Raw genomic sequence first — 22,805 nt, forward strand, 5'->3', positions numbered from 1 at the left:
AAAAAAAAAAAAAAAGAGTTCTGAATAAAATATTTGCAGTAGTTTTCCCAACATATGCTGTGATCCCAAAGCCACTATGTTGTTGTACCAAGGCAGATTCTGTGTGCCATAACTGAGAAAAGGTCAGTGCACCCATCTTCTATAATTTATTTACTTCCTGTTGTGGATTTTACCTTTCTGGTCTTTAGAGTTGTGAGCAGAAAAACTCACATCACACTTTCTGTTACATTCTGCACAGCTCCAGCTTATGTTTGTTCTAAATGAAGAACTAAACAGTACAATGGCACTTCAAAGCCTAAGAGGTTGACAGAGAAATTATTAAATTGGAATTTCAAAAGCAATGAAAGTCTAATTTTTCATATATTAGTTTTATTAAATAATGTATCTTGTAGTGACTTCTAACTCAACAAGTCACTTTTTGTTCTTGTTTTTGTCCTGTTTTTAATTAATAACCTGGGACTTCTGCTTTTGGAACGAGAGAGTAGATATATTTTTCTCTATTCTTCCCTCTAAGTACAGCTAAAAACCCTGGCCATTATATATTAAAGAAATATAAGACTCTGGAAGGTGGAGAGAATACAGAGCATCCAGGAAACTCAGAACCAGAGGAATAACATGGTGATCAGTTTGCTGGGTTTCCTTGTAGCCTCATACATCCTTGACTTGAATCTGAAGAAGCTGGCAACATAGCCACACCAGTGGGTTGAGGTTAAAAATCTCTAAGAACACCTTTCTCTTTGTAGCCAGAAGTCCAGGAAATTAGTAGCCAAGAAAGACAGACTACCTCTTATCTTTCAGTTTATTTTACTGTGGTGGCTTTCATATTGCCATGATACTAAAGCTGTACGATCTGTATTTCAAATACCAGAAAGGTCACCCATGGTGGACAGATTTCAATGGAACTTCCAAACTAAGCCATCCTAGAAAGAAAGATCTGATGATCTACTTCCTAAATTTAGACAACGAAAACCATATGAATCACAACAGAATATTGTCTGATACAGGGCGGGAAGATGAGCCCCTAGGTTCAAACCCACCAGCCACTCCTCGGAAGGAAGATGGGGCAATCTACTTCCATAATGATACTGCCTCGGAAACCCAAGGAGGGGTCGCTATGAGTCGGGTCTGACTTGATGGCACATAACAACAACAACAGGTTGGAAAACACTAGATAATGTCTGCAACATTGGACTGAGACACACAAATGATCAGGAAGATGATGCAGGACCTGACAATATTTCCTTAGGTTTTACATGGGGTTGCCATGAGTTGGAGCTTACTTATTGGCAACTAACAACAATGGAAAGATAGAAGACTGTTTTTGATAATATCAGCCTATTGCAGGCAAACACCAGTGGGGGAAAAAAAAAAAAAAAAAAAATTGCCCCTTCTACCAAACCAAAAACCAAACTCACTGCCGTGAAATCATTTCAACTCACAGTGGTGCCTCCTTGGGTTTCTGAGGCAGGGTCTCTACAGAAGTAGATTGCCCAATCTTCCTTCTGAGGAGTGGCTGATGGATTTGAACTGCCAGCCTTCTGGTTAGCAGTCAAATACCTTAGGCACTATGCCACCGGAGCTCCCTCAACACGTAGTAGCAAAGGGAAAGGCAAGTGGCAAGCTTAGACTTCCCCCTTCTAGAAGCTGTAAAGAAGCACCAAGATCCAAGGAACATCTGAGCTTGCCAGAAGGCAAAAGAAACAAAGAAAGGATTCTCCCCTAGAGCCTTTAAAGGGAACGTGGCTCTGCCAACACCCTGAATTTAGACTACCAGCTTAACTGAAATGATTAATTGCTATTCTTATAAGCTACTAAATGTGTGGAACTTTGTTATGACTAATAATCGAAAGGTTGGTGGTTCTAACCCAGTCAGCAGTGCTGTGGAAGGACAGCCTGATGATCTGCTTCTGTAAAGACTATAGCCCAGAAAACCCTATGAAGCTCAGTTCTATTCTTTAAAACATGAAGGTCACCACAAGTAGGATTTGATCAATGTAACAAACATTTCTATTTGTTTGTTACAGCAGCGCTAGGCAACTAATCCATTCTTGGAAACTAAACCATACACTTCTATATAATAAATAGGTCAAAGATGAAGTCCAAAGGCAAATCCAAAAAAGTACATTGAATATCATGGAAATAAAAATAAAACATATCAAAATTTGTGGTTTGTACCTAAAGCAGTGCTGAGAGGGAAATCCATAGCACTAAGCTACCTGGCCAACCAACTGGAAGAGATCAATATTTGCATCCAATTCCAAGACAAGTGATCAAACAGAATGTAAAAATGATTGAATAAAATCATTAATATCACACACAAGTAAAATTTTGCTGTAGAAAATTCAAAAGTGGTTGTAGCTGTATATTGACAGGGAACTTCCAGAAATGCAAGCTGGATTCAGAAGAGGACATGGAATGAGGTTTATCATTGCTGATGTCAGATGGATCTTGACTGAAAGCAAAGAATATGAGAAAGATGTTAACCTGTGTTTTATTTACTATGCAAAGGCATTTTACTGTGTGGATCATAACAAATTAGGGATAACATTGAAAAGAATGGGAATTCTAGAACACTTAGTTTTACTCATGAAGAAACTGTACAAAGACCAAGAAGCTATTGTTCAAACAGAACAAGGGGATAATGCATGGTTTAAAATTAGGAAGAGTGTGCATCAGAGTTGTATCTTTTCACCATATTTATTCAATCTGCATGCTGAACAAATAATCTGAGAATTGGTGGAAGAACCACTAACAATCTTCAATATGCAGATGACATAACTTTGCTTGCTGAAAGTGAAGATGACTTGAAGAACTTGCTGGGGATGGTCAAAAACTACAATCTTCAGTATGAATTACATGACAACATAAAGAAAATAAAAATCCTCACAACTGGATCAATAAGCAACATCACGATAAATGGAGAAAAGATTTGAGGTTGTCAGGAATTTCATTTTACGTGCATCCACGATCATCGCCCATAGAAGCAGCAGTCAAAAATCAAACATCATATTGCACTTGGCAAATCTGCCACAAAAGGCCTCTTTAAACTGTTAAGGAGCAAAGATGTCACTTTGAAGATTAAGGTGCACCTGACTTGAGCCATGTATTGTCAGTCTTCTCATAGACATGTGAAAGCTAGACAGTGAATAAGGAAGACCAAAAAAGAGTTGATGCCTTTGAATTGTGGTTTTGGTAAAGAATACTGAAAATACCATGGACAGCCGAAAGAATGAATGAATCTGTTCTGGAAGAAGTGCAGCTGGAGTGCTCCTTAGAAGCTAGAAAGGCCAGACTTCATCTCACCTACTTTGGTCATGTTGTCAGAAAGGACCAGTCTGTAGAGATGGATAAAATAGAGAGTCTGTGAAAAAGGGGAAGACCCTCAAGGAGGTGGGTTGACACAGTGGCTTCAATGATGAACTCAAGCATAGCAAGGATTGTGAAGATGGTGCAGGACTGGGAAATGTTTCGTTCTGTTGTACAAAGAGTTGCTATGAGTCAGAGCCAACTCTAGGGCACCTAACAACAACAACAACATATGTGCGCATTAGAAAAGAAGTCTTGAATGAAGAATCTATGCTCTAACCTCAAGAACCTAGAAAAAGGAAGAGGAGGAATAAAGAGAAGAAACAAAAGAAAAACCATAGATCAAAACCAATTAAACAAAGAGATTTTGACTTGGATGAAACTGTTGTTTTTAGTATTGTTTAACCTAACAAAGCATGTGCTGCATGGATATGCTGAAAACTATAAAATTCTGATGAGAAAATCTAAATAAATTGAAAGACATAAAATGTTTATGGAATCAATGACTTAACAGAGTAAATTATACTCAGACTTATAGACTGACTTAAACACAATTCACATAAAATTTCCAGCAGAATTATTTTTTTGTACACACAGGCAAAATAATTCTAAAATTTAAATGGAAAGGAAAAGGAATTATAATAGCTAAAACAATTTTGAAAAAGAAAAATAAAGTGCAAGAATTGAATCAAGCTGATTTCAAGATGTGTTGTTCAACTACAATGATCAAGATGACATAATACTGGTCAAGGAATAGACATATGTATCATTGGTCTACAATAAAGATCCCAGAAAGTGACCCATACAAATGTACTCAACTAATTTTTGAGGTTTCAGTCAAGGGGAGGATTAGACCTCAAACTTCACCTTAAGTAAATAATTAATATTTCCATTTGTATATGTCTCTTCACCCACATTTTGCAAAAGCATCTTGAAGATAAATATGTCTGTGGATTTGGGGGGAAAGCAATTTAGTGGAGACCTTTTGGTGGCCTAGTACCTAAGGCTTGTTACTGCTAACCAGAAGACTGGCAGTTCAAAAGCCCCAGACACTCCTTGGAAGGAAGATTGGGCAATCTACTTCCATAGATAGACTACCTCGGAAACCCAAGGAGGAGTCACTATAAGCCAAATCGACTTGGCAGTGAGTTTGATTTTCTTCTTCTTTTTTCGGTTTTGAACCAATGATGCTGGAGCAGTTGGACAGCCATAGGAAAGAAAAAATTGAATTGAATCTCAATTCCATCTTCACACATTATACAAAAATTAACTCAAAATGGATATTGGACTTACATGTAAAACTAAAAGTTTTTTAGGAAAAAAATCATTGGAGAAAATGTTTTATACCCAGGGGACAGCTAAGAGTTTATATACCCAAAGCAAAAATTTATACAAGGAAAATTGGAAAAATTAGAATTCATCAAAATTCTTAAAAACTTTTGTTCTGTAAAAGACCATTTAAGAGAATGAAAATACAAGCCACAGAGTTGGACAAAATATTTGCAAATCACGTGTCTGATAAAGGTGTTGGTTTTTGTTACTGTCGAGTGTTGATTTTGACTCCTAGCAAGCCCATGTGACTGAGTAGAACTTTCTCATAGAGTTTCCTACACTGTAGTTCTGGTAGCATAGTGCGTAAGGCACTTGACTGACTGCTAACCAGAAGGCTGGCAGTTCAAACCCACCAGCTACTCCTTAGAAGGAAGGTTGGACAATCTACTTCTGTAGTGATACCACCTCAGAAACCCAAGGAGGGGTCGCTATGAGTTGGGTTCAACTCGACAGCAAATAACAACAACAACAATCTTTACAAGAGCACATCTCGAGATCTTTCTCCTAGAGAGCCACAGAGGGAGTTCGAAATGCCAACCTTTCAGTGAGCAGCCAGTCATTTAACTGCTGCATCACCAAGCCTGCTGATAAAGGAGTACTGTCATAATCTATGTAAAAGACCCTCAGTACTCTACAGTAAAGGCAAAATCCAACAGTAAAAAAATAAAATACAGTTAGAAAAATAGGATAACTACATGAAGGAACAATTACCTGAAGAGTATATAAATGACAAACAAGCACCTGGAAATATGTTCAACATCATTAGCTATTAATGAAATGCAAATTAAGTTTACAATGACATGTTAATAACTAAAACCAAAATCAAACACACTACCATCAAGTCAGTTCTAACTCACAGCAGTACTGTGGGACAGAGTAGAGTTGCCCATAGAGTTTCCAAGGCTATAAATTTTTACAGAAGTAGACTGCCATAACTTTCTCCCATTGAGTGGCTGGTGGGTTTGAAATGCTGACCTTTGACTGAGCAGTTAACCACTTCTTCACCAGGACTCCTGACATATTAATAGATATCTAAAAAATGGCTATAATGAAAAATAGTGACAATTCCAAATAAATTGAAAATGCAGATAAATGTAAGATGGTACAGCTACTCTGGACAATGGTTTGACACTTTTTAAAAAACTAAACATGGAACTACCATTAAATTAATGAATTATATTCCTGGCATTTGTCCCAAGAAATGATGACTTATGTTTATGAATATTGATACCAGATTTGTTCACAATAAAAGATGGGGACAATCCAGATGGGCTTCAGTGGGTGATTAGTTAAACTGTGGTACATCAATACTATAAAATGTTAGTAATAAAAAGGAATGACCTATTGATGCACGCAGTGACCTTGATGAACCTCTAGAGAATTATGTTGAATGAAAAAAAATAATGTGAATTATATATTATAGGAATCCATTTTATAACTTCCCTGAAATTAAACCTTATGGGAATGGAGAACAGGTTAGTAGTTAGCAGGGGTTAAGAGGTAGTGAGGGCATGAGGGAAGTGACTGTGACTATAAAAGGACACATGAGGGGTTTTTTGAGATGATGACAATGTTTTGTATGTTAGCTGTGTCAATGTCAATATAGCCTTGCAAGACGCTGCCATTCATGGATACTATGTGAAGGATACATGGAATTTCTCTCTATTATTTTTTACAACTGAATGTGAATCAATAATTAACTCAAAATGGAAAAAGTTAATGAACAAGTTAATTAATTGAAATTTTTAAAGACATAAATAAAGCTTTCCTTTTGATTTAGTTCCTATACATTGAAGTATTCAAGTGCATTATGCATTTAGAAAATGGTATGCTTTATATGTAACAATGACTCATATATTTTTAATCATTTTAATGACCAATTTTATAGCCTTTCAGATTGAGTAGCAGCAGATTAGGTATGCATTAGACACTAAGACATGCTACACAAAATGAAGAAAGAACAACACTGCAAACAAACTTTGTCAACTTATATTTATTGCTGAGTTCGGCCTACCCAGGGACTGAACCTAACATAATAGAAGGAACAAGAGTTCAGGGCTTGAAAACCTGAGCTCAGGCTCTTCTAATAAGCAATCTGAGTTTAGCACAAGAGATTAGGTTACCTCTCCACACTAAAGAAATGCTTTTAAATAAAAAGGATAATCTCATATATTTGTATAATCTCTTCAGCTTTCAAAGCACACTTACCCCCTCTGATCTATACTCTTCCCAGTGTGATCTTTTATAAACCAAAATGGTGATTTCATCACTTACAACCACTCTATAATTTTGCATTGGCCTTTAAATAAAATCCAAATCTTTACAAGCCTACAGAGGCCTGTATTGTGAGTTCTCTATGTGTCCCTGTACCCTCACCACCCCTGACAATGTCCATTCCTGCTCCCTCTAAGACAGATCTCTCCAGGCTCTTGTTAGTTGCCATCAAGTCAACTCTTTCTGATGACCCCATGCACAAGAGAACTGTTACCAATTCCTGCACCATCTTCATGATTGTTAGAGTCCATTGTTGTTGCCACTATATATTTTGTACTTTTCCCAACCTAAGGGGTTCATCTTTCAGCATTGCATCAGACAATATTCTATATAATCAGTCTATCAGGCTATTTTTATCAGTCTATCAGCTATGGAAGGAAGACGGGGCAATCTACTTCCACAGTGATACTGCCTCAGAAACCGAAGGAGGGGTTGCTATGAGTCGAGTCCGACTCGATGGCACATAACAACAACATCAACTATTGGCTATATATACCCACCAGCCACTCCTCCGAAGGAAGGTTGGGCAATCCTACTTCCATAGTGATACTGCCTCGGAAACCCAAGGAGGGGTCGCTATGAGTCGGGTTTGACTTGACGGCACATAACAACAGCAACAACAATATGTGTGTGTATATATATATATATATATTTTTTTTTTTTTTTTTCCCTAAAGATGTGACAGCAAGTTTGAATTATCTCAAGTAAGAATGAAGCCACCAGATTTTTAAAGGCCCCTCTTCTCTAACTCCCTGTGCCAACAAGCTACAATTGTTATGTATTGTCTCACTATCTCTTGTCTTCCTCTTGTAAATGTGTAGACTATATCGGTTGTGTTTCTCAATTAGAGCCCTTTCCTTGGTATACCAGTCCTGCTATTCCTAGCTGTGATCTCTCTGGGATTAGAATTTGGGGATTATGTGCATTCTGCTACTCCTGTAATTTTTTTCCCTTGCTAAACTCAATTTTACCTTTATTCTGCATGCCGCTATTAGCAATGTTTATACCCCTTTTGAACAGTGTCAGCAGGGGATGTTACAGTACTCTATGTAACACAGCACAGCTTTTAAAGGATGAGCTATTGATGGAATGGAGCTCTTGATATAAAATGGAAAAAGCAAGTTGTCCAACAGCATGTACAGTATGATGGTGTGGGTGTGCACTTAGGCTTGGGCAACAGGGGCCCCTGTCTCCCACTCTCCTCTGGCTTTGCTTCTCCCAATGCATTGACAAAGCAGAATAAAGCATACTGGTACAGTGTGCTGAAGGCTCATTGCTGGGCCACTTTGTAGGATTCTGAGAAGTACGGTTATGTTTACCTGAAGTCAGTTGTGCTCAAACCTGTTTATGCCAGTGTCACTCATTTTTGTACTTTTTTTATTATTATTGTGATTTGGGTGAAAGTTTACAGAGCAAATTTACTTTCCATACAGTGGTTCATATACACTCTGTCTCCTGACATTGACTACAATTTGCCACAATGCAACAGCTCCCCTCCCACTTCCTCCCAATAGTTACCATTTCCTTATGTTCATCCCTCCATGCATTTCTGCCCCCTGAGCTGTCTCTCTGTGCAAAAATAGCCCTTCTTTCTCCATGATTGTTCTCTCCATGGAGTGTAACTACCTTATGTAAATGTTCAGCTCATACGCCTGTCTTTTGTTTGGCTCGAAGCCACAGGTGTGGGTTCAATCCCAGACCTGAAGGGCAGCTAGGGACTGTAGTCTCAGTGATTCCATCAGACTCTATCAGACCAGCAAACCTGCCTCCCCCCCTTTTATTTTTTCCAAATGATTTTGAGTTTTGTTCCACATTGTTCTGCTACTCTATCTAGGATCTACTATGTAGATCCCCTTCCAAGTGGTTGACAGTGGTAGCCAGGCACCATTTAGTTCTTCTGGTCTCATAGTTGTATAGGCTGTGCATTGCATGGTGTACCAGTTGCTTGGACTAATTGTTTCCATGAACCTCTGGTTTTCATCATTTTTCTTTGCTCTGGATGAATAGAAACTCATGGTTGCATCTAGGTTGATGCTTGCAAGCTTTTAAGATCCCAATCACTACTCACCAAAGTGGGAGGTGGAACAATGTTTTGTGTAGCATGTTGTGCCAATTGAGCTTGATGTTCCCTGCGACTGTGATCCTGAGCCCACAGGTTCAACTACTCGCTCCTTCTGGGTGTGACCAAGAAGTAACTACAACCTTGTCCCTTGTTAGCCCTACTATACACCTGGGAATTCTTACAGAACATACAAATACACTTGTAGAACCATTGTGGGCATTGGCTAATTTTGAGAAGTAAATGTCCAGGCTTTTCTTCTTAGCCTGTCTTAGTCTGAAAGCTCTACTGAAACTTGTCTACCATGGGTAGCCTGGCTGGTATCTGAAATACTGGTGACATAGCTTCTAGCATCATAGCAACATGCAAGCCACCACAGTATGACACCGTAACAGATGTTAGGGGGATCTCCCTTTGTTGCTTCCTATTCCAAACAATTCTCCTCCACTGTTACACTTAACCATCATTTCCCAAAGATGCTTTTGGTTCCTAGATTGTGTTAGGTGTTTCCTAATGCATGCTCACATGATCCCTTGTACAATCTCCAAAGTTTGTCTCCCTATCTTGTCTCAGATCCATGAGACTAGGAACCATATCTGTCAAGTTAACTATTGTAACCCCATCTGCTGGCACAATGTGAGGTACAAGGTAAGAGCTAATCCATATTTTTACTCTAAAAAACATTTGCCTGATGAGCACATTCGATTCTTATAATATTCCTGAGAGGTAGACAGGATAGAGAGCCATCCCCATTTTATACATAGATTACATCTCTAACCCAGGCCTGGGTTAAAATTTAGCTGGGGCCTAAAACTTGAACTAAGGAGCTCTGGTAGTGTAGTGGTTAAGGCATTTGGCTGATAATAAAAAGAGCAGTGGTTTGAACCCACCAGCTACTCCTCAGAAGGAAGATGAGGTAGTCTGCTTCCATTTACAATATTGGAAACCCAGTGGATGTCGCTGTGAGTCAGAATCGACTCAGTAGCAGTGAGTAAGAAAACTTGAACTAAGACAGCTAGATGTAGACTTACTATTCTCTCACTTTTATTAGACTCCAATTCCATTTTTATATTGTTTTATTTTTTATAATTTTAAGAGTATTCTTCTTACTAGAACAAACAAATCAAAAGGAATTGTTTCTGTCTGTCATATCGTCAAGGTATAACATTAAACTTAAGTGACAGGACTGTCTCATCTTTGTATTTCCTCTTCAGAAAATAGATAAGAAAGTATATTTTTATTGTTGTTATCCTCATTTTGTTTTTAATTTATTTTATTAACTCCACAGGTAAACCTGAGCTTTTGACAGTTTTCTTAAAAGTAATTGTTTTTTACTATTGCTCTTATTTTGTTCCAAACGCTGAGTTTCACAGCCATCGTGTAGCTTTGTTAAGCTTTTACTGATAAGACCTCTTTGATATCTTTATATAAAAACTTAAAATATCTGATAACATTTTTTCTGAACTCATTAATATAAAGTTTTCTTGTGTGCCTACTGCTGTGGTCATCCAAACAAAAAAAAAACTACTGCCATCAAGTTGATTCTGGTTCATAGCCACCTTGTAAAACAGAGTAGAACTGCCTCATAGGGTTTCCGAGGCTGTAAATCTTCACAGAAGCAGATTGCTTCATTTTTCTCCTGTGAGAGGCTAGTGGATTCAAATTTCTGACCTTTAGTTAGCAGCCAAATGCTTTCACCATTATGCCATCAGAGGTGAGCATTTTTCTGCGGGTCAATGTATGATGCGCTAAGGATAAAGAGGTCGATAAGGCAAGCAGTCTCACAAATCTTCAGTCAAGCCATTATGTATTCTACATATGACTGTAATTGGTAATTACTAATTTTTATTATTTCAGTAAGTTATTCTTGTAGCTTCAATGTCTTAGACAGTTAAAAAATAAAATTGCCAAATTAGTTGCATGAAAATTCCCTCCTATATGTAAGGGAAATACAAGCTTAGGAAGCATTGGGAAAAATACAAATAATTTTTAAATTACTAAAGTTACAAACATTTCCTAAATAATCTACAAGGGTTTCTTAAAAAAATAAAAAGAATACCCTATATATATAAATAAGAACTCCATAGACACCTTCTGATAGATGAGAGGCACTTTAGAGCAAATCTTTCCCAAAGAATTAGGATGGGTATGTCAATTTGAGTCTTTTTTAATGTAGCAAGAGGAAGAAAGGAGTAAGTATAAGAAGAATTTGAAAATAATTAATTCATTTTATATGTTCACTAAATTGAAATAACTGTGTTTATAAAGTATTGTAATATGATTATTTTGTGACATTAAGTATAGCTGTAAAGGGGAAGATGAGATTAAAAAAAATCTCAATTCTAAAAATATAAATAATTGGATCCTGTATGTGTCTGAAAAGCTATTGATTGATTCAACTCTGAAAATGGAATTTTATATAGCCTGTGATACCTTAAACTGAAGTCTTTTCTTTTCCCACTGTCCTAATTCCGTTTAAAGATTATTCAAATGCACAATATGCAGTATACAACCTTTCTGCGTAAACTTTTTTTCTTATTCCTCAAATATAAGGCCAAATGTCAGATATAAGTACTCAAAAATAAGATCTGTGAACTGCCATCCAGAGGCAGCAATTAATGTTTACAATTTCTATACATCTTATGAACTGCTGTGGTAGCACAATAGTTAAAGCATTTGGCTGCTAACCAAAAGGTCAGTGGTTTGAACACACCATCCACTACATGGGATAAAGATGAGGCAGTCTGCTCCGTAAAGATTTACAGACTTGGAAACCCTATTAAGGCAGTTCTAGTCTGTCCTATAGAGTTACTATGAGTTGGAATTGATTCTACAGAAATGTTTTTTTTTGTTTTGTTATACATCTTATTATACTAGGTATTTAGTCTACATAAAATGTGGCAATTATGCATGGAATACTTGTATTTCATATTTTATAATCACTCTACTTACGTTCTGGGAGCTCTGGTAGCATAGTGGTTAAGACACTTGCCTGCTAACCAGACGGCTGGCAGTTCAAACCCACCAGCCACTCCTCGGAAGGAAGGTTGGGCAATCCTACTTCCGTAGTGATACTGCCTCGGAAACCCAAGGAGGGGTCGCTATGAGTCAGGTTTGACTCGACGGCACATAACAACAACAACAACAACAACTTACGTTCTAGAAAATTAGTCTTAAGTTGTGCAAACCTTAATTCCCATAGACTTTTAAATATCATTAAAATATGTTTTACATTAGAATTTTTTACCAATTGTGCTAATCACAATACTTCTCTTACTCTGGGCATGTTAAAAAAAAAAAAATCTCTCAAATATGAGCAAGTTAAACCAGCTAGTACTCTTTTCTTTTTTTCAAATAGTTGGTTGAAATCCATTTTCCCTACTCTCATCCCTAAAACACTGATAGCTTAGAGCATATTTAGTGAACACCTGCTATGTGCATGATATTGACAAGGAACACTGTATTGTCTATCATACAAAGTATGAACTCTCTGAGGAATTCAGAAGATTGGTTCTGCATACTGCTTTCCTTCTTTTTCTAAAACGTTAGCATTGCAGAATCTAGATTATATGTTGATAACAACCTCATTAGGAATTGTTGACAGTGTCAGATTATCCAATAAGCAAGGTAAACACGAGCTTACTTACAAAATCTGTAGTGAGCAATTTCACATTTTTCTACCACATCAAAGATTCCGCTTCCAATTATGGAGTGCCATCTGTCTCTCTCTCAACCACATGGAACCTTCCTACTGAATCATAGCCTCTTTTCAAATGTATTATCCTTGACAGGGATGGAAGACCCAGTAAGCAGGGTTAGCATGGGATTTAATGTGCTTTCTTTGATGTGATGAAACTGTTTGGTACAGATTAGTAAGTAAGCACAAGTGATGAAAAAATGTGAAACCATTCACAGTAGACTAGTAAAAAGCACAAATAAACCCCTGCTTACCTTACTTATTGGGTAATCCACTCCTGTGGACAGATTTAAAATAATATTCAAAGTATTTATTGATTTAATAGATAAAGAATATTATTGCAGAACAAGAGATAAATGAAAACATTTGGGAATTATCAATCACTTAGCAAACATCAAGACACTTCATTGTTCTTGTGTTCTAGGTGTTACCATTGCTACTATTTGTCATTTTCGATGGTGCTTTAATTGTACTGCTCTTCAGAATGTCTCCCAAGAGAAAGCTGTGTCCAGATTATATCGGAACACCCTTGTCACTTAGCCTCCACATTGGCATTGACATTTTATCCTGAGATGAGTTATATGAGCAAAATTTAAATGAACATATTGCTTAATAGATACTTTTTTGAGTTAACAAACAAAAAAATTAGTAATATAGAATGTGTTTGAAAAATGCTTTGGAGAATAAATACTTGTTAGGCTACCTACCCATTGTGTTCTCTTGGCTTTAGTTAGAGTAATGCCAGTAAAGATAGCCTTACTTTAACAAATGTGGAACTATGTGCCCAAAGACAAAAAAAAAAAAAAAAGCAATAACTGGCTATAGGCAAAATATTGATGAAAGTTTTATGTGGCTTGGATGGTCCACTTTCAATGCATGTAATCACATATTAGGACTTTTTCAGAAAATATTTATTGGGTATGGGGCAAAATATTAAAGAATATTTTGTTAAAATTAATTTTTTTTTTCTAGTCCAAAACATATATGTGCAGCTGGCAAGGAGATATGCTGTGTTTCACAGTGGATTTCGCGTTGGGATTCACCTGTTTTGACAGTAAGACAAAGGTAAGATTCTAAGCAATAAATGCATAATACTTCCATTTGGCGATGCATTTTAAATTATATTTCATAGACTTTAACACTTGTAAATGTCTTATAGTAATTGCAAACTCTACTTTATTGTGTAAGGCATGTAAGTGCAATTTGTGCTTCCATAGATTGTTTTCTTTCTTTTCATTCATTGCCCCAAGACTTTCATAAGCCCTAGACCCCAAGTGATGTAAACAACAAATGAAATAGTATCTGGCAAAAATAATTTATATCAGTGTGTGGTAATTTTGGGAGAGTGCAGCACAATATAATTTTTCTCATTCCTGCTCAAGGAAAGAATCCATGACAAAAAAGTAAACATTTTGAAAGGAAATGATAACTACCATTTGACTTAAAACCTTTAAATTTTTAGTAGCATTAGTATAATTATGCCAGTGAAGTTCATTGAGTTTGTTGACTTCACAAATGTAAAGCTGAGTTTGATTGCAGTTTTACTTCATTTAAAATTACCCCTATTACTTAGGGTATTAGAACCATTTATGTTGGGAGCTCTGGTGGTACGGTGCCTAAGGCATTTGACTGCTAACCAGAAGGCTGGCAATTCAAACCCACCAGCCACTACTGCGAAGGAAGATAAGGCAATCTACTTCCATAGTGATATCGAAACTCAAGGAGGGGTCACTATGAGTTGGATGTGACTTGATAGCAGTGCATTAGGATCTCTAAAAGACCTGAGTTTTCACTTAGCTACATAAAAAGCTAAGAAAATATTTTGTAAACATAAAGCCAGTATTTTGTCATAGACTATGTTAAAATATTTAATCGCTCTCGCTAATTAAGAATGAGTGCAATGGAAAAGTCTTGGTGTGATAAATACTGCCTTTATTACATTCACTGTAATATGCATGTTGTTGTTGTTGTTATGTGCCGTCGAGGCAAACCTGACTCATAGCGACCCCTCCTTGGGTTTCCAAGGCAGTATCACTACGGAAGTAGATTGCCCCATCTTCCTTCCGAGGAGTGGCTGGTGGGTTTGAACCGCCAGCCTTCTGGTTAGCAGTCAAGTGTCTTTAGGCACTGTGCTACCAGAGCTCCTGTAATATGCATAGTAATTACAAATACCCTTATTTACTTGTTCAACATAACTTTAGTGCACTGTGTCTGCATTAGCCTATTTTTAACTGAAGGCTTATATCAAGGCTCCTAAAAGTTGTCATTCATTTTCGTGTACTTGTTTATTTCCAAACCTCTATGTATTGAATGCTTTGAATACTTTCTTCTCTGAATAAATCATTGCAGCTGATTAATGAACACTTATGAAATAATACTGTATATCCTCACTTAGTTTCTGTCCTTCTAAAGGACAGGTTCTCAACTACAGGTGAATTTTCCTCCTAGAATCATTTGCAAATGTCTGGAAACATTTTTTGATTGTCACCCCAGGGGCCTCTTACTGCCATCTAGTGAATAAGTGCAGTGCACGCCACAGCTCCCCACAGCTCCCCACTGCAACAGGTCAATTGTTGTTGTTGTTGTTATGTGCCGTCGAGTCAAACCTGACTCATAGCGACCCCTCCTTGGGTTTCCAAGGAAGTATCACTACGGAAGTAGGATTGCCCAACCTTCCTTCCGAGGAGTGGCTGGTGGGTTTGAACCGCCTGCCGTCTGGTTAGCAGGCAAGTGTCTTAGCCACTATGCTACCGGAGCAACATGTCATTAGAAGTTGAGAAACCCTGCTCAAGAGCAAGAGGCTGACTACTTTATAAACTTATGGGGCCCTAAAATTCACTGTGGTCATTCATTTTTCTCCCAAGGAAATTGTTAGGATGTTTTCCAGATAGGATTAGAGTGATGCAGATGTGTAAGCGCACAACTGTTGCCCAAAATGTTGGCAGTTTGAACCCACCCAGAGATGAATGTATACAGAGGGCTGGAGATCAGCTTCCAAAATATCATAGACTTGAAAACTCTGGAGCATTTCTACTCTGCACATACGCTGTCACCATGAGTCAGAAATGACTCATTAGCAACTAACAACAGCAAAATAACATATATTTGCAATATATGTGTATATATATATATATATATATATATGTTAAAAAGGGAGTTTATGTCTGCCATCTAATACCAAGGTCAATACTTTTAGCCCTGAGGCCATAGAGAGAGTAGATGGCTTCCTGACTCCAAAGCAGGTGCCCTTTCCATTATCTGCCTGGAGTATCACAAAATATGACCTGCGAGTTACAGACGATGCGTTATTAATATCATTTAGTCAGATCTAAACAACCTTATTACATGTGTCCTCCTGAGATAACTATCCTGTATTTGTTGTTGTTTGGTGCCACTGAGCCCATTCTGACTCAGCGCAACCCTTCGTACAACAGAACAACACTGCCTCCTCCTACATCATCATCACAGTCATTGCTGTGTTGGAACCATTATTGCAGCCACTGTGTCACTATCTCGTTGAGGTTCTTTCTCCTTTTCAGTGACAAGATGTCCTTCTCTAGGTACCAGTTCCACCTGACATGTTCAAAGTATGTGAAACAAAGTCTCACTAACCTTGCTTTGAAGGAGTATTCTTGTACTTCTTTCAAGACAGATTTGTTCACTCTTCTGGTGGTCCATGGTGTATTCAATATTCTTCATCAACACCATAATTCAAATGCATCAATTCTTTTTCAGTTTTCCTTATCCATTGTCCACCTTTCATATGCACATGAAGCAATTGAAAATACTATGTCTTGGATTAAGTGCACATTAATCTTCAAGGTGACATCTTTGCTTTTCAACACTTTAAAGAGGTTTTTTGCAGTAAATTATCTAATGAAATATATCATATGATATCTTGACTGCTGCTTCTATGGGCATTAGTTGTGGATCCAAGTAAATTAAAGCCTTGACAACTTCAGTCCTTTCTCCATTTATCATGATGTTGCTTATTGGCTCAGTTGAGGATTTTTTTTTTTTTCATTCTGTTGAGATGTACTCCATAAAGAAGTCTGTAGTCATTTGTCTTCGTCAGTAAGTGCTTCAAATCCTCTTCACTTTCATCAAGCAAGATTGTGTCATCTGCATAACACAGGCTGTTAATGAATCTTCCACCAATTCTAATACAGTGTTATTCTTCATATATATAGTCTAGCTTCTTGAATAACTTGCTCAGCATACAAATTGAATAAGTACGGAGAAAAGATACAACCTTGAGGCCCACCTTTCCTGATTTTAGACAACACAGTGACACCATGTTCTGTTAGTATGACTGCTTCTTTATCTATGTCCAAGTTCCACATGAGCCCAGTTAAGTGTTCTGGAATTCCCTTTCTTTGTAATGTTATCTGTAATTTGTTGTGGTGCATAAAGTCAAATACTTTTGCATAGTCAATAAAATACAGATGAGTATCTTTCTGGTATTCTCTGTTTTCAGCCAAGATCCATCTGACATCATCTATACTATCCTTTCCATATCCTTTTCTGAATACAGCTTGAATTTCTGGAAGCTTCCTGTTGATATACTACTGCAACCACTTTTTTAATTATCTTCAGCAATGTTTTACCTGCATGTGATATTAATGATATTGTTTGATAATTTTCACATTATGTTGGATCACCCAGCTTTGAAATTGGCACACATAACAATTTCTTCCTGTCGGTTGGCCAGGCAGCTGTATTCCAAATTTCTTGGCATAAGTGAGTGAGAGCTTCCAGGACTGCATCTGTTGGTTGAAACCTCAATGGATATTCTGTCAATTCATAGAAGCTTAGTTTTTTTTTTGCCATTTCCTTCAGTATAGCTTGGACTTGTTCCTTCAATAGCATCATTGGTTCTTGATTATATGGTTGCTCCTGAGATGATAGAAAGTCGACCAATTATTTTTGGTATAGTGTCTCTGTGTATTCTTTTCATCTTCTTTTGATGCTTCCTGCATTGTTTGGTATTTTGCTGAAACACTCCTTCAATATTGAAAATATTCAATATTGAAATATTGAAGAATTTTTTCTTTAGCTCTTTCAGCTCAAGAAATGCTGAGCCTGGTTTGTTTTATTATTTATTTATTTATTTATTTTTGGTTTTTGATTCCAAGTTTTTGCACATGTTATTATGATACTTTACCTTCTGCACCTGTCTTTTGAAATCTTCTAAGCTGTTTTACTCCATCATTTCTTCTATTTGCTTTAGCTACTATATGTTCAAGAGGCAGTTTCAGAGTCTATTCTGATATCAGTTTTGTTTTTCACTTTCTTTCCTGTCTTTTTAATGACCTTTTGCTTTCTCCATGTACAATGTCCTTGATAACATACAACTCATCTGGTCTTTGATCAGTGGTGTTCAATATATATATAAGATCCATTCCTGAGATGATCTCTGAATTCAGGTAGCATATACTCAAGGTTGTCCTTCAGCTCTCATAGACTTATTTTAATGTTCTTCAGCTTCAACTTGATCTTTCATATGTGTAATTGATAGTCTGTTCCACAGTTGGCCCTTGACCTTATTCTGATTGATGATAATGTGTTTCTCCATTCTCAGATGTATCCCATCTCTTGAGTTTCACTTGTGTAGTGGAACATTAGGAGCTCTGGTAGCATAATGCCTAAGGCACTTGACTGCTAACCAGAAGGCTGGCGGTTCAAATCCACCAGCCACTCCTCGGAAGGAAGGTTGGGCAATCCTACTTCCGTAGTGATACTGCCTCAGAAACCCAAGGAGCGGTCGCTATGAGTCGGAGCTGACTCGATGGCAAAATAATAACAACAACAACAGTGGAACATTTATGTTGTTACAAAAGGTACTTTCACAATTAAGTTGTTGCTCTTGCAAAATTCTATCATGCAATCTTTTTTTTTAATGCATTTCATTGAAATATAATTTATGTACAGTGAAATACACAAAACTAAAGTGACATGGGGAGCTCTGGTAGCATAGGGCCTAAGGCACTTGACTGCTAACCAGAAGGCTGGAGGTTCAAACCCAGCAGCCACTCCTTGGAAGGAAGGTTGAGCAATCTACATCCATAGTGATAACACCTCAGAAATCCAAGGATGGGTTGCTAAGAGTCAGGTACTACTTGACAGCACATAACAACAAAAACAACAAAGTGACATGTCATTGTATTTATTTTATTTATTTTTATTATCTTATTTTATTTATTTTTTTTTTTTTGCAGTGTTCCCTTCCCTCCACTTCTACCTCTGGCAACCAACAAAGAAAGTTTCCCTCCATATATAAATCTTTCCTCGTCCTTCCACAACAACAAACTAATACTATATTTCTCTTTCTGTGATTGATTTATTTCACTCAGAATAATGTCCTCCAAGTTCATCCATATTATGTGGTGTATTGCAGACTCTACATTATTCTCTAGTGCTGCATAGCATTCCATTATGTGTATGTGCCATAGTTTGGTCATCCACTCTTCCACTGATGGGCACGTAGGTTGTTTCCATCTTTTTGCTATTGTAGAGAGTGCTGTGATGAACATGAGTATGCATATATCTGTTCCTGTCCTGGCTCTCGCTCCTCTAGGATATACACTTAGTAATGGAGTTGCTGGGTCAAATGGTGTCTCCAATTCCCAATTTCTAAGGAATCACCATATTGCTTTCCACAGTGGTTGTATCACTATACCATCCCACCAGCAGTGTATGAGAGTCCCAATCTCTCCACATCACTGCCAGCATTTGTTATTTTCTGTCTCATTGAACCTTGCCATCAGTCCTGGGGTGAGACAATATCTCATTGTTGTTTTGATTTGCAATTCTTTGATGGACAGTGATTGTGAGCATCTCTTCATGTATTAGCTGGCCACCTGAATATCCTCCTTGGTGAAGTGTCTATTCATGTTTTCTGCCCATTTTTCAATTGGATTGTTAGTTCCTTTGGTGTTGAGCTTTTGGAATTTTCTATAAATCTTAGAGATAAGTTCTTTACCAAATATGTAATTATTGGCAAATATGAATTTGTTGCTGTCATTTTTGTAATGTGCTTTTTCATGGTGTCAATTTCTTTGTTCCATATAATTTTCTGTGCTGAGTTTGTTTTGTTCATGAATCATGTTATCACTTGCTTCACTGCTGTTGTTTTAGCATTTGCTAAACATTTGTGCTGGTCCTCCTTTTAATTTTGATGTGAAAGTTTATCATTTTTCTTTGAGGTTACCATGTGATTTATAGTTTTCTTCCCAAGTTTAGCACAGTCCATTCTATCTTGTAGTTGTCTTGACTTCCCTACCATCTAGGAGTTCTGCAATGACAGTTTTTTCCCTCTTTTTGGTTTGTAGTTGTCCTCATTTGTCAGTTGATGTCTCTGGTACCCTCTTTACAATCTTGTAGGCTTATTTACTTTGATAATTCCATAGCTGGGTTGGTTTCTACCTTATATCATCGTGTGTGTTAATGGTCAGGTGTTGTTGGCTGTTGTTGCTTCTGTGTCCAAAGGACTCCCTTTAGCATCTCTTGTAAGATTGGTCTGGTTTTAACAAATTCCCTTAATTTCTCCTTATCTGGAAATGTCCCAATTTCACCATCATATCTGAGGGACAGTTTTTCTGGGTACATAATTCTTGGTTGGAAATTTTTCTCCTTCAGGGTTTTATATATACCATCCCATTGTCTTCTCACCTGCATGCTTTCTGCTAAGAAATCTGAGCTTAGTCTTATTGGTTGCCCCTTATAGGTTACATTTTGTTCTTCCTGTGCTGCTCTCATGAGTCTTTCTTTGTCTTTGGTTTTGGTGAGTTTGATGATATGTCTTGGTGATTTTCTTTTGGAGTCTATCCTGTTTGAGATTCATTGGACTTCCTGAATGGGTATATTCTCATCTTTCATCATACAAGGAAAATTCTCTTCCAACAAATCTTCGACAATTTTCTCTATGGTTTTATTTGTCTCTTCTTGTTCTGGAATTCCAATTATTCGTAGGTTATTCCTTTTGATGGTATCCCACATGAACCTTAGGCTTTCTTCATTCTGTTTTGATATTTGTTCTGATTTATCCCATTCCAAAGAAGTGTTCAGGTATTTGCCTTCAAGCTCACTAATTCCGTTGATTCAATTCTGCTCCTTTGCCCATTCATTGTCTTTCTTATCTATTTCTGAAAATTTGGTATTAATCTTCTGGATTTCTGTGTGTAGATTTTGTATCATTTCTAATTTTTCATTTATTTTGTCATTTTGTTCTTGTATTTTCTTCTAAGGTTTTTTCTGTGTTTTCCTCAATTTAGTGAGTGTTTTTCTTGATCTGTCTCTCAAGTCATTGAAGATATCTAAATATAATTCTTTTGAATTCCTTATCAGGGAGTTCCAATGCTGCTTCTTCCTCAGGGATGTGTTTTGGGTCTGTATCCTGGTCCCTTTTTTCTCCTGCTTTATCTTGCTTCTTTGTGTGGACTGTGATGCTCTGTTGTCTCCAAGGCTTTGTGCCTTTTTGGGGTTTGTATTTAATTGGTGATTGGATGTCGGAGTGACTTGCCCATGATTTTCATTTTCTTTTTTTGTTTATATGTTATCTGTGCAAGCAAGGTACTGTGCTGTACTCATCTATTCACTAGTTGAGAGCACTTATGCACTTACCACCTGTCTCCTTTCCTTTTGTCAGCCTGTCATATGTCCCTGCCAACCTTAGCAAACAGAGTCTATTCTTAGGTCCCTGGAATCTGAATGAGAATGCTATTACTTTAAAATCCAAAATGGTTGCTACTTGTAAAGATACAAAATGGCTGCACCCTCGGTCACTTTAAATATCCAAAATGGCCACTGCTTGTAAACATTCAAAATTGTTGCAGCCTCAGTCACTTTAAATATCCAAAATGGCTGCCATGTTTAAACAATCAAAATGGCTGCACCCTCCAGACAGCAGAAAGTCAAAAGCTCACATTGTCTCCTTCCTTACCATTTCCCTTCCTAGTCATAGGTCACCTGTGCACTCATCCCTGCAGCCCTTGGTGACCAGGGCTGATCTTTAGGTCAATTCTAAGGGCCCAACACCACTTCGAAATAGTCAGGCTGTTGGTCCCATCATAGTAGCTGACAGTATGCAGCTCCAACTGTCTCTGTACTCACTGTTTTCATTCAGGTTTTTCCACTAGTTGGTGCCTAATCCACTTCTGTATAGTTCCTTTCAAAACTCAGGGCTCCAGGGTTATCTTCTGTATCTCTGTCAATTGATTTTTCTTTTCTTTGTTGAAGAGGGTCTGTGTTGCTTGTCTGCCTATTGCTCCATCTTACCGGAAGTCCGTACAATCTTTTTCATCTTTTCTGTTACCAAGGCCATATTTTCCAGCTGTTGATCCTCTTCTTTGTTTCTAATTTTTTCATTCATATCACCAGTAATTATCAACACATCTTAATTGCATCTTGATCAATTTCAGACCTCAGAAGTTGTGAAATTCTTCAATTTCTTCTTCTTCTTTGGCATTAGTAATTATGCATATATTTGAATACTAGTCATATTAACTTGTCTTCTTTGAAGGTGTATAAATGTTATCCTATCACTGACAGCACTATGCATCAGGATAGGTCTTGAAATGTTTTTCTTAACAATAAATGAAATGCTATTCCTCTTCAGTTTGTCATTCTCAGCATCATAGATCATAAGATTGTCTGATTTAAATGGCCAATACCCGTCCATTTCTTCTTACTAATGCCTAAGATATTGATCTTTATGTATTCCATTTTGTTTTGACAATCTTCAATTTCCCTCTATTCATGCTTCACATATTCCACATAACAGTTGTGTGTTGTTATTAGGTGCCATTAAGTCAGCTCTGACTCAGTTGACCCTATGTACAACCAAACAAAACATGTCCAGACCTGTGCCATCCTCACAGTCCTTTCTATACATGAGCGCATTATTGCAGTTATGATTATTAGTGGATGTTTTCAGCAGTTTCTTCTGATTTTGAGTCATGAAACATGAGCTAATGAAGGTCTTGACAGCTTTACTCTATCCATATTATTAAGGTCTACTCCACTTTGAGGAGCCAGCTGGTCCCTAGTATTTTGAACGCCATCCAACTTGAGGGTCTCATCTTCCTGCACTATATCAATGTCCCACTGCTCTTCATTAAGGTTTTCTTTGAATAGTTT

General features: G+C 37.3%; 1 protein-coding gene across 1 annotated transcript in view; it reads left to right on the top strand.

Annotated features, from left to right (window-relative positions):
- SNTG2 (syntrophin gamma 2) overlaps positions 1-22,805 on the top strand; it is a 698,933-nt gene that overhangs the window by 616,409 nt on the left and 59,719 nt on the right. Inside the window, exon 15 of the mRNA XM_007948127.1 lies at positions 13,641-13,733. Coding sequence (XP_007946318.1) covers positions 13,641-13,733 — 93 coding nt within the window. The remainder of the gene's footprint in view (positions 1-13,640; positions 13,734-22,805) is intronic.

The sequence above is a fragment of the Orycteropus afer genome, unplaced genomic scaffold (genome assembly GCF_000298275.1).
Source record: "Orycteropus afer afer isolate SDZICR_OR568_19922 unplaced genomic scaffold, OryAfe1.0 scaffold00204, whole genome shotgun sequence".
In the NCBI taxonomy this organism is placed as follows: domain Eukaryota; kingdom Metazoa; phylum Chordata; class Mammalia; order Tubulidentata; family Orycteropodidae; genus Orycteropus; species Orycteropus afer.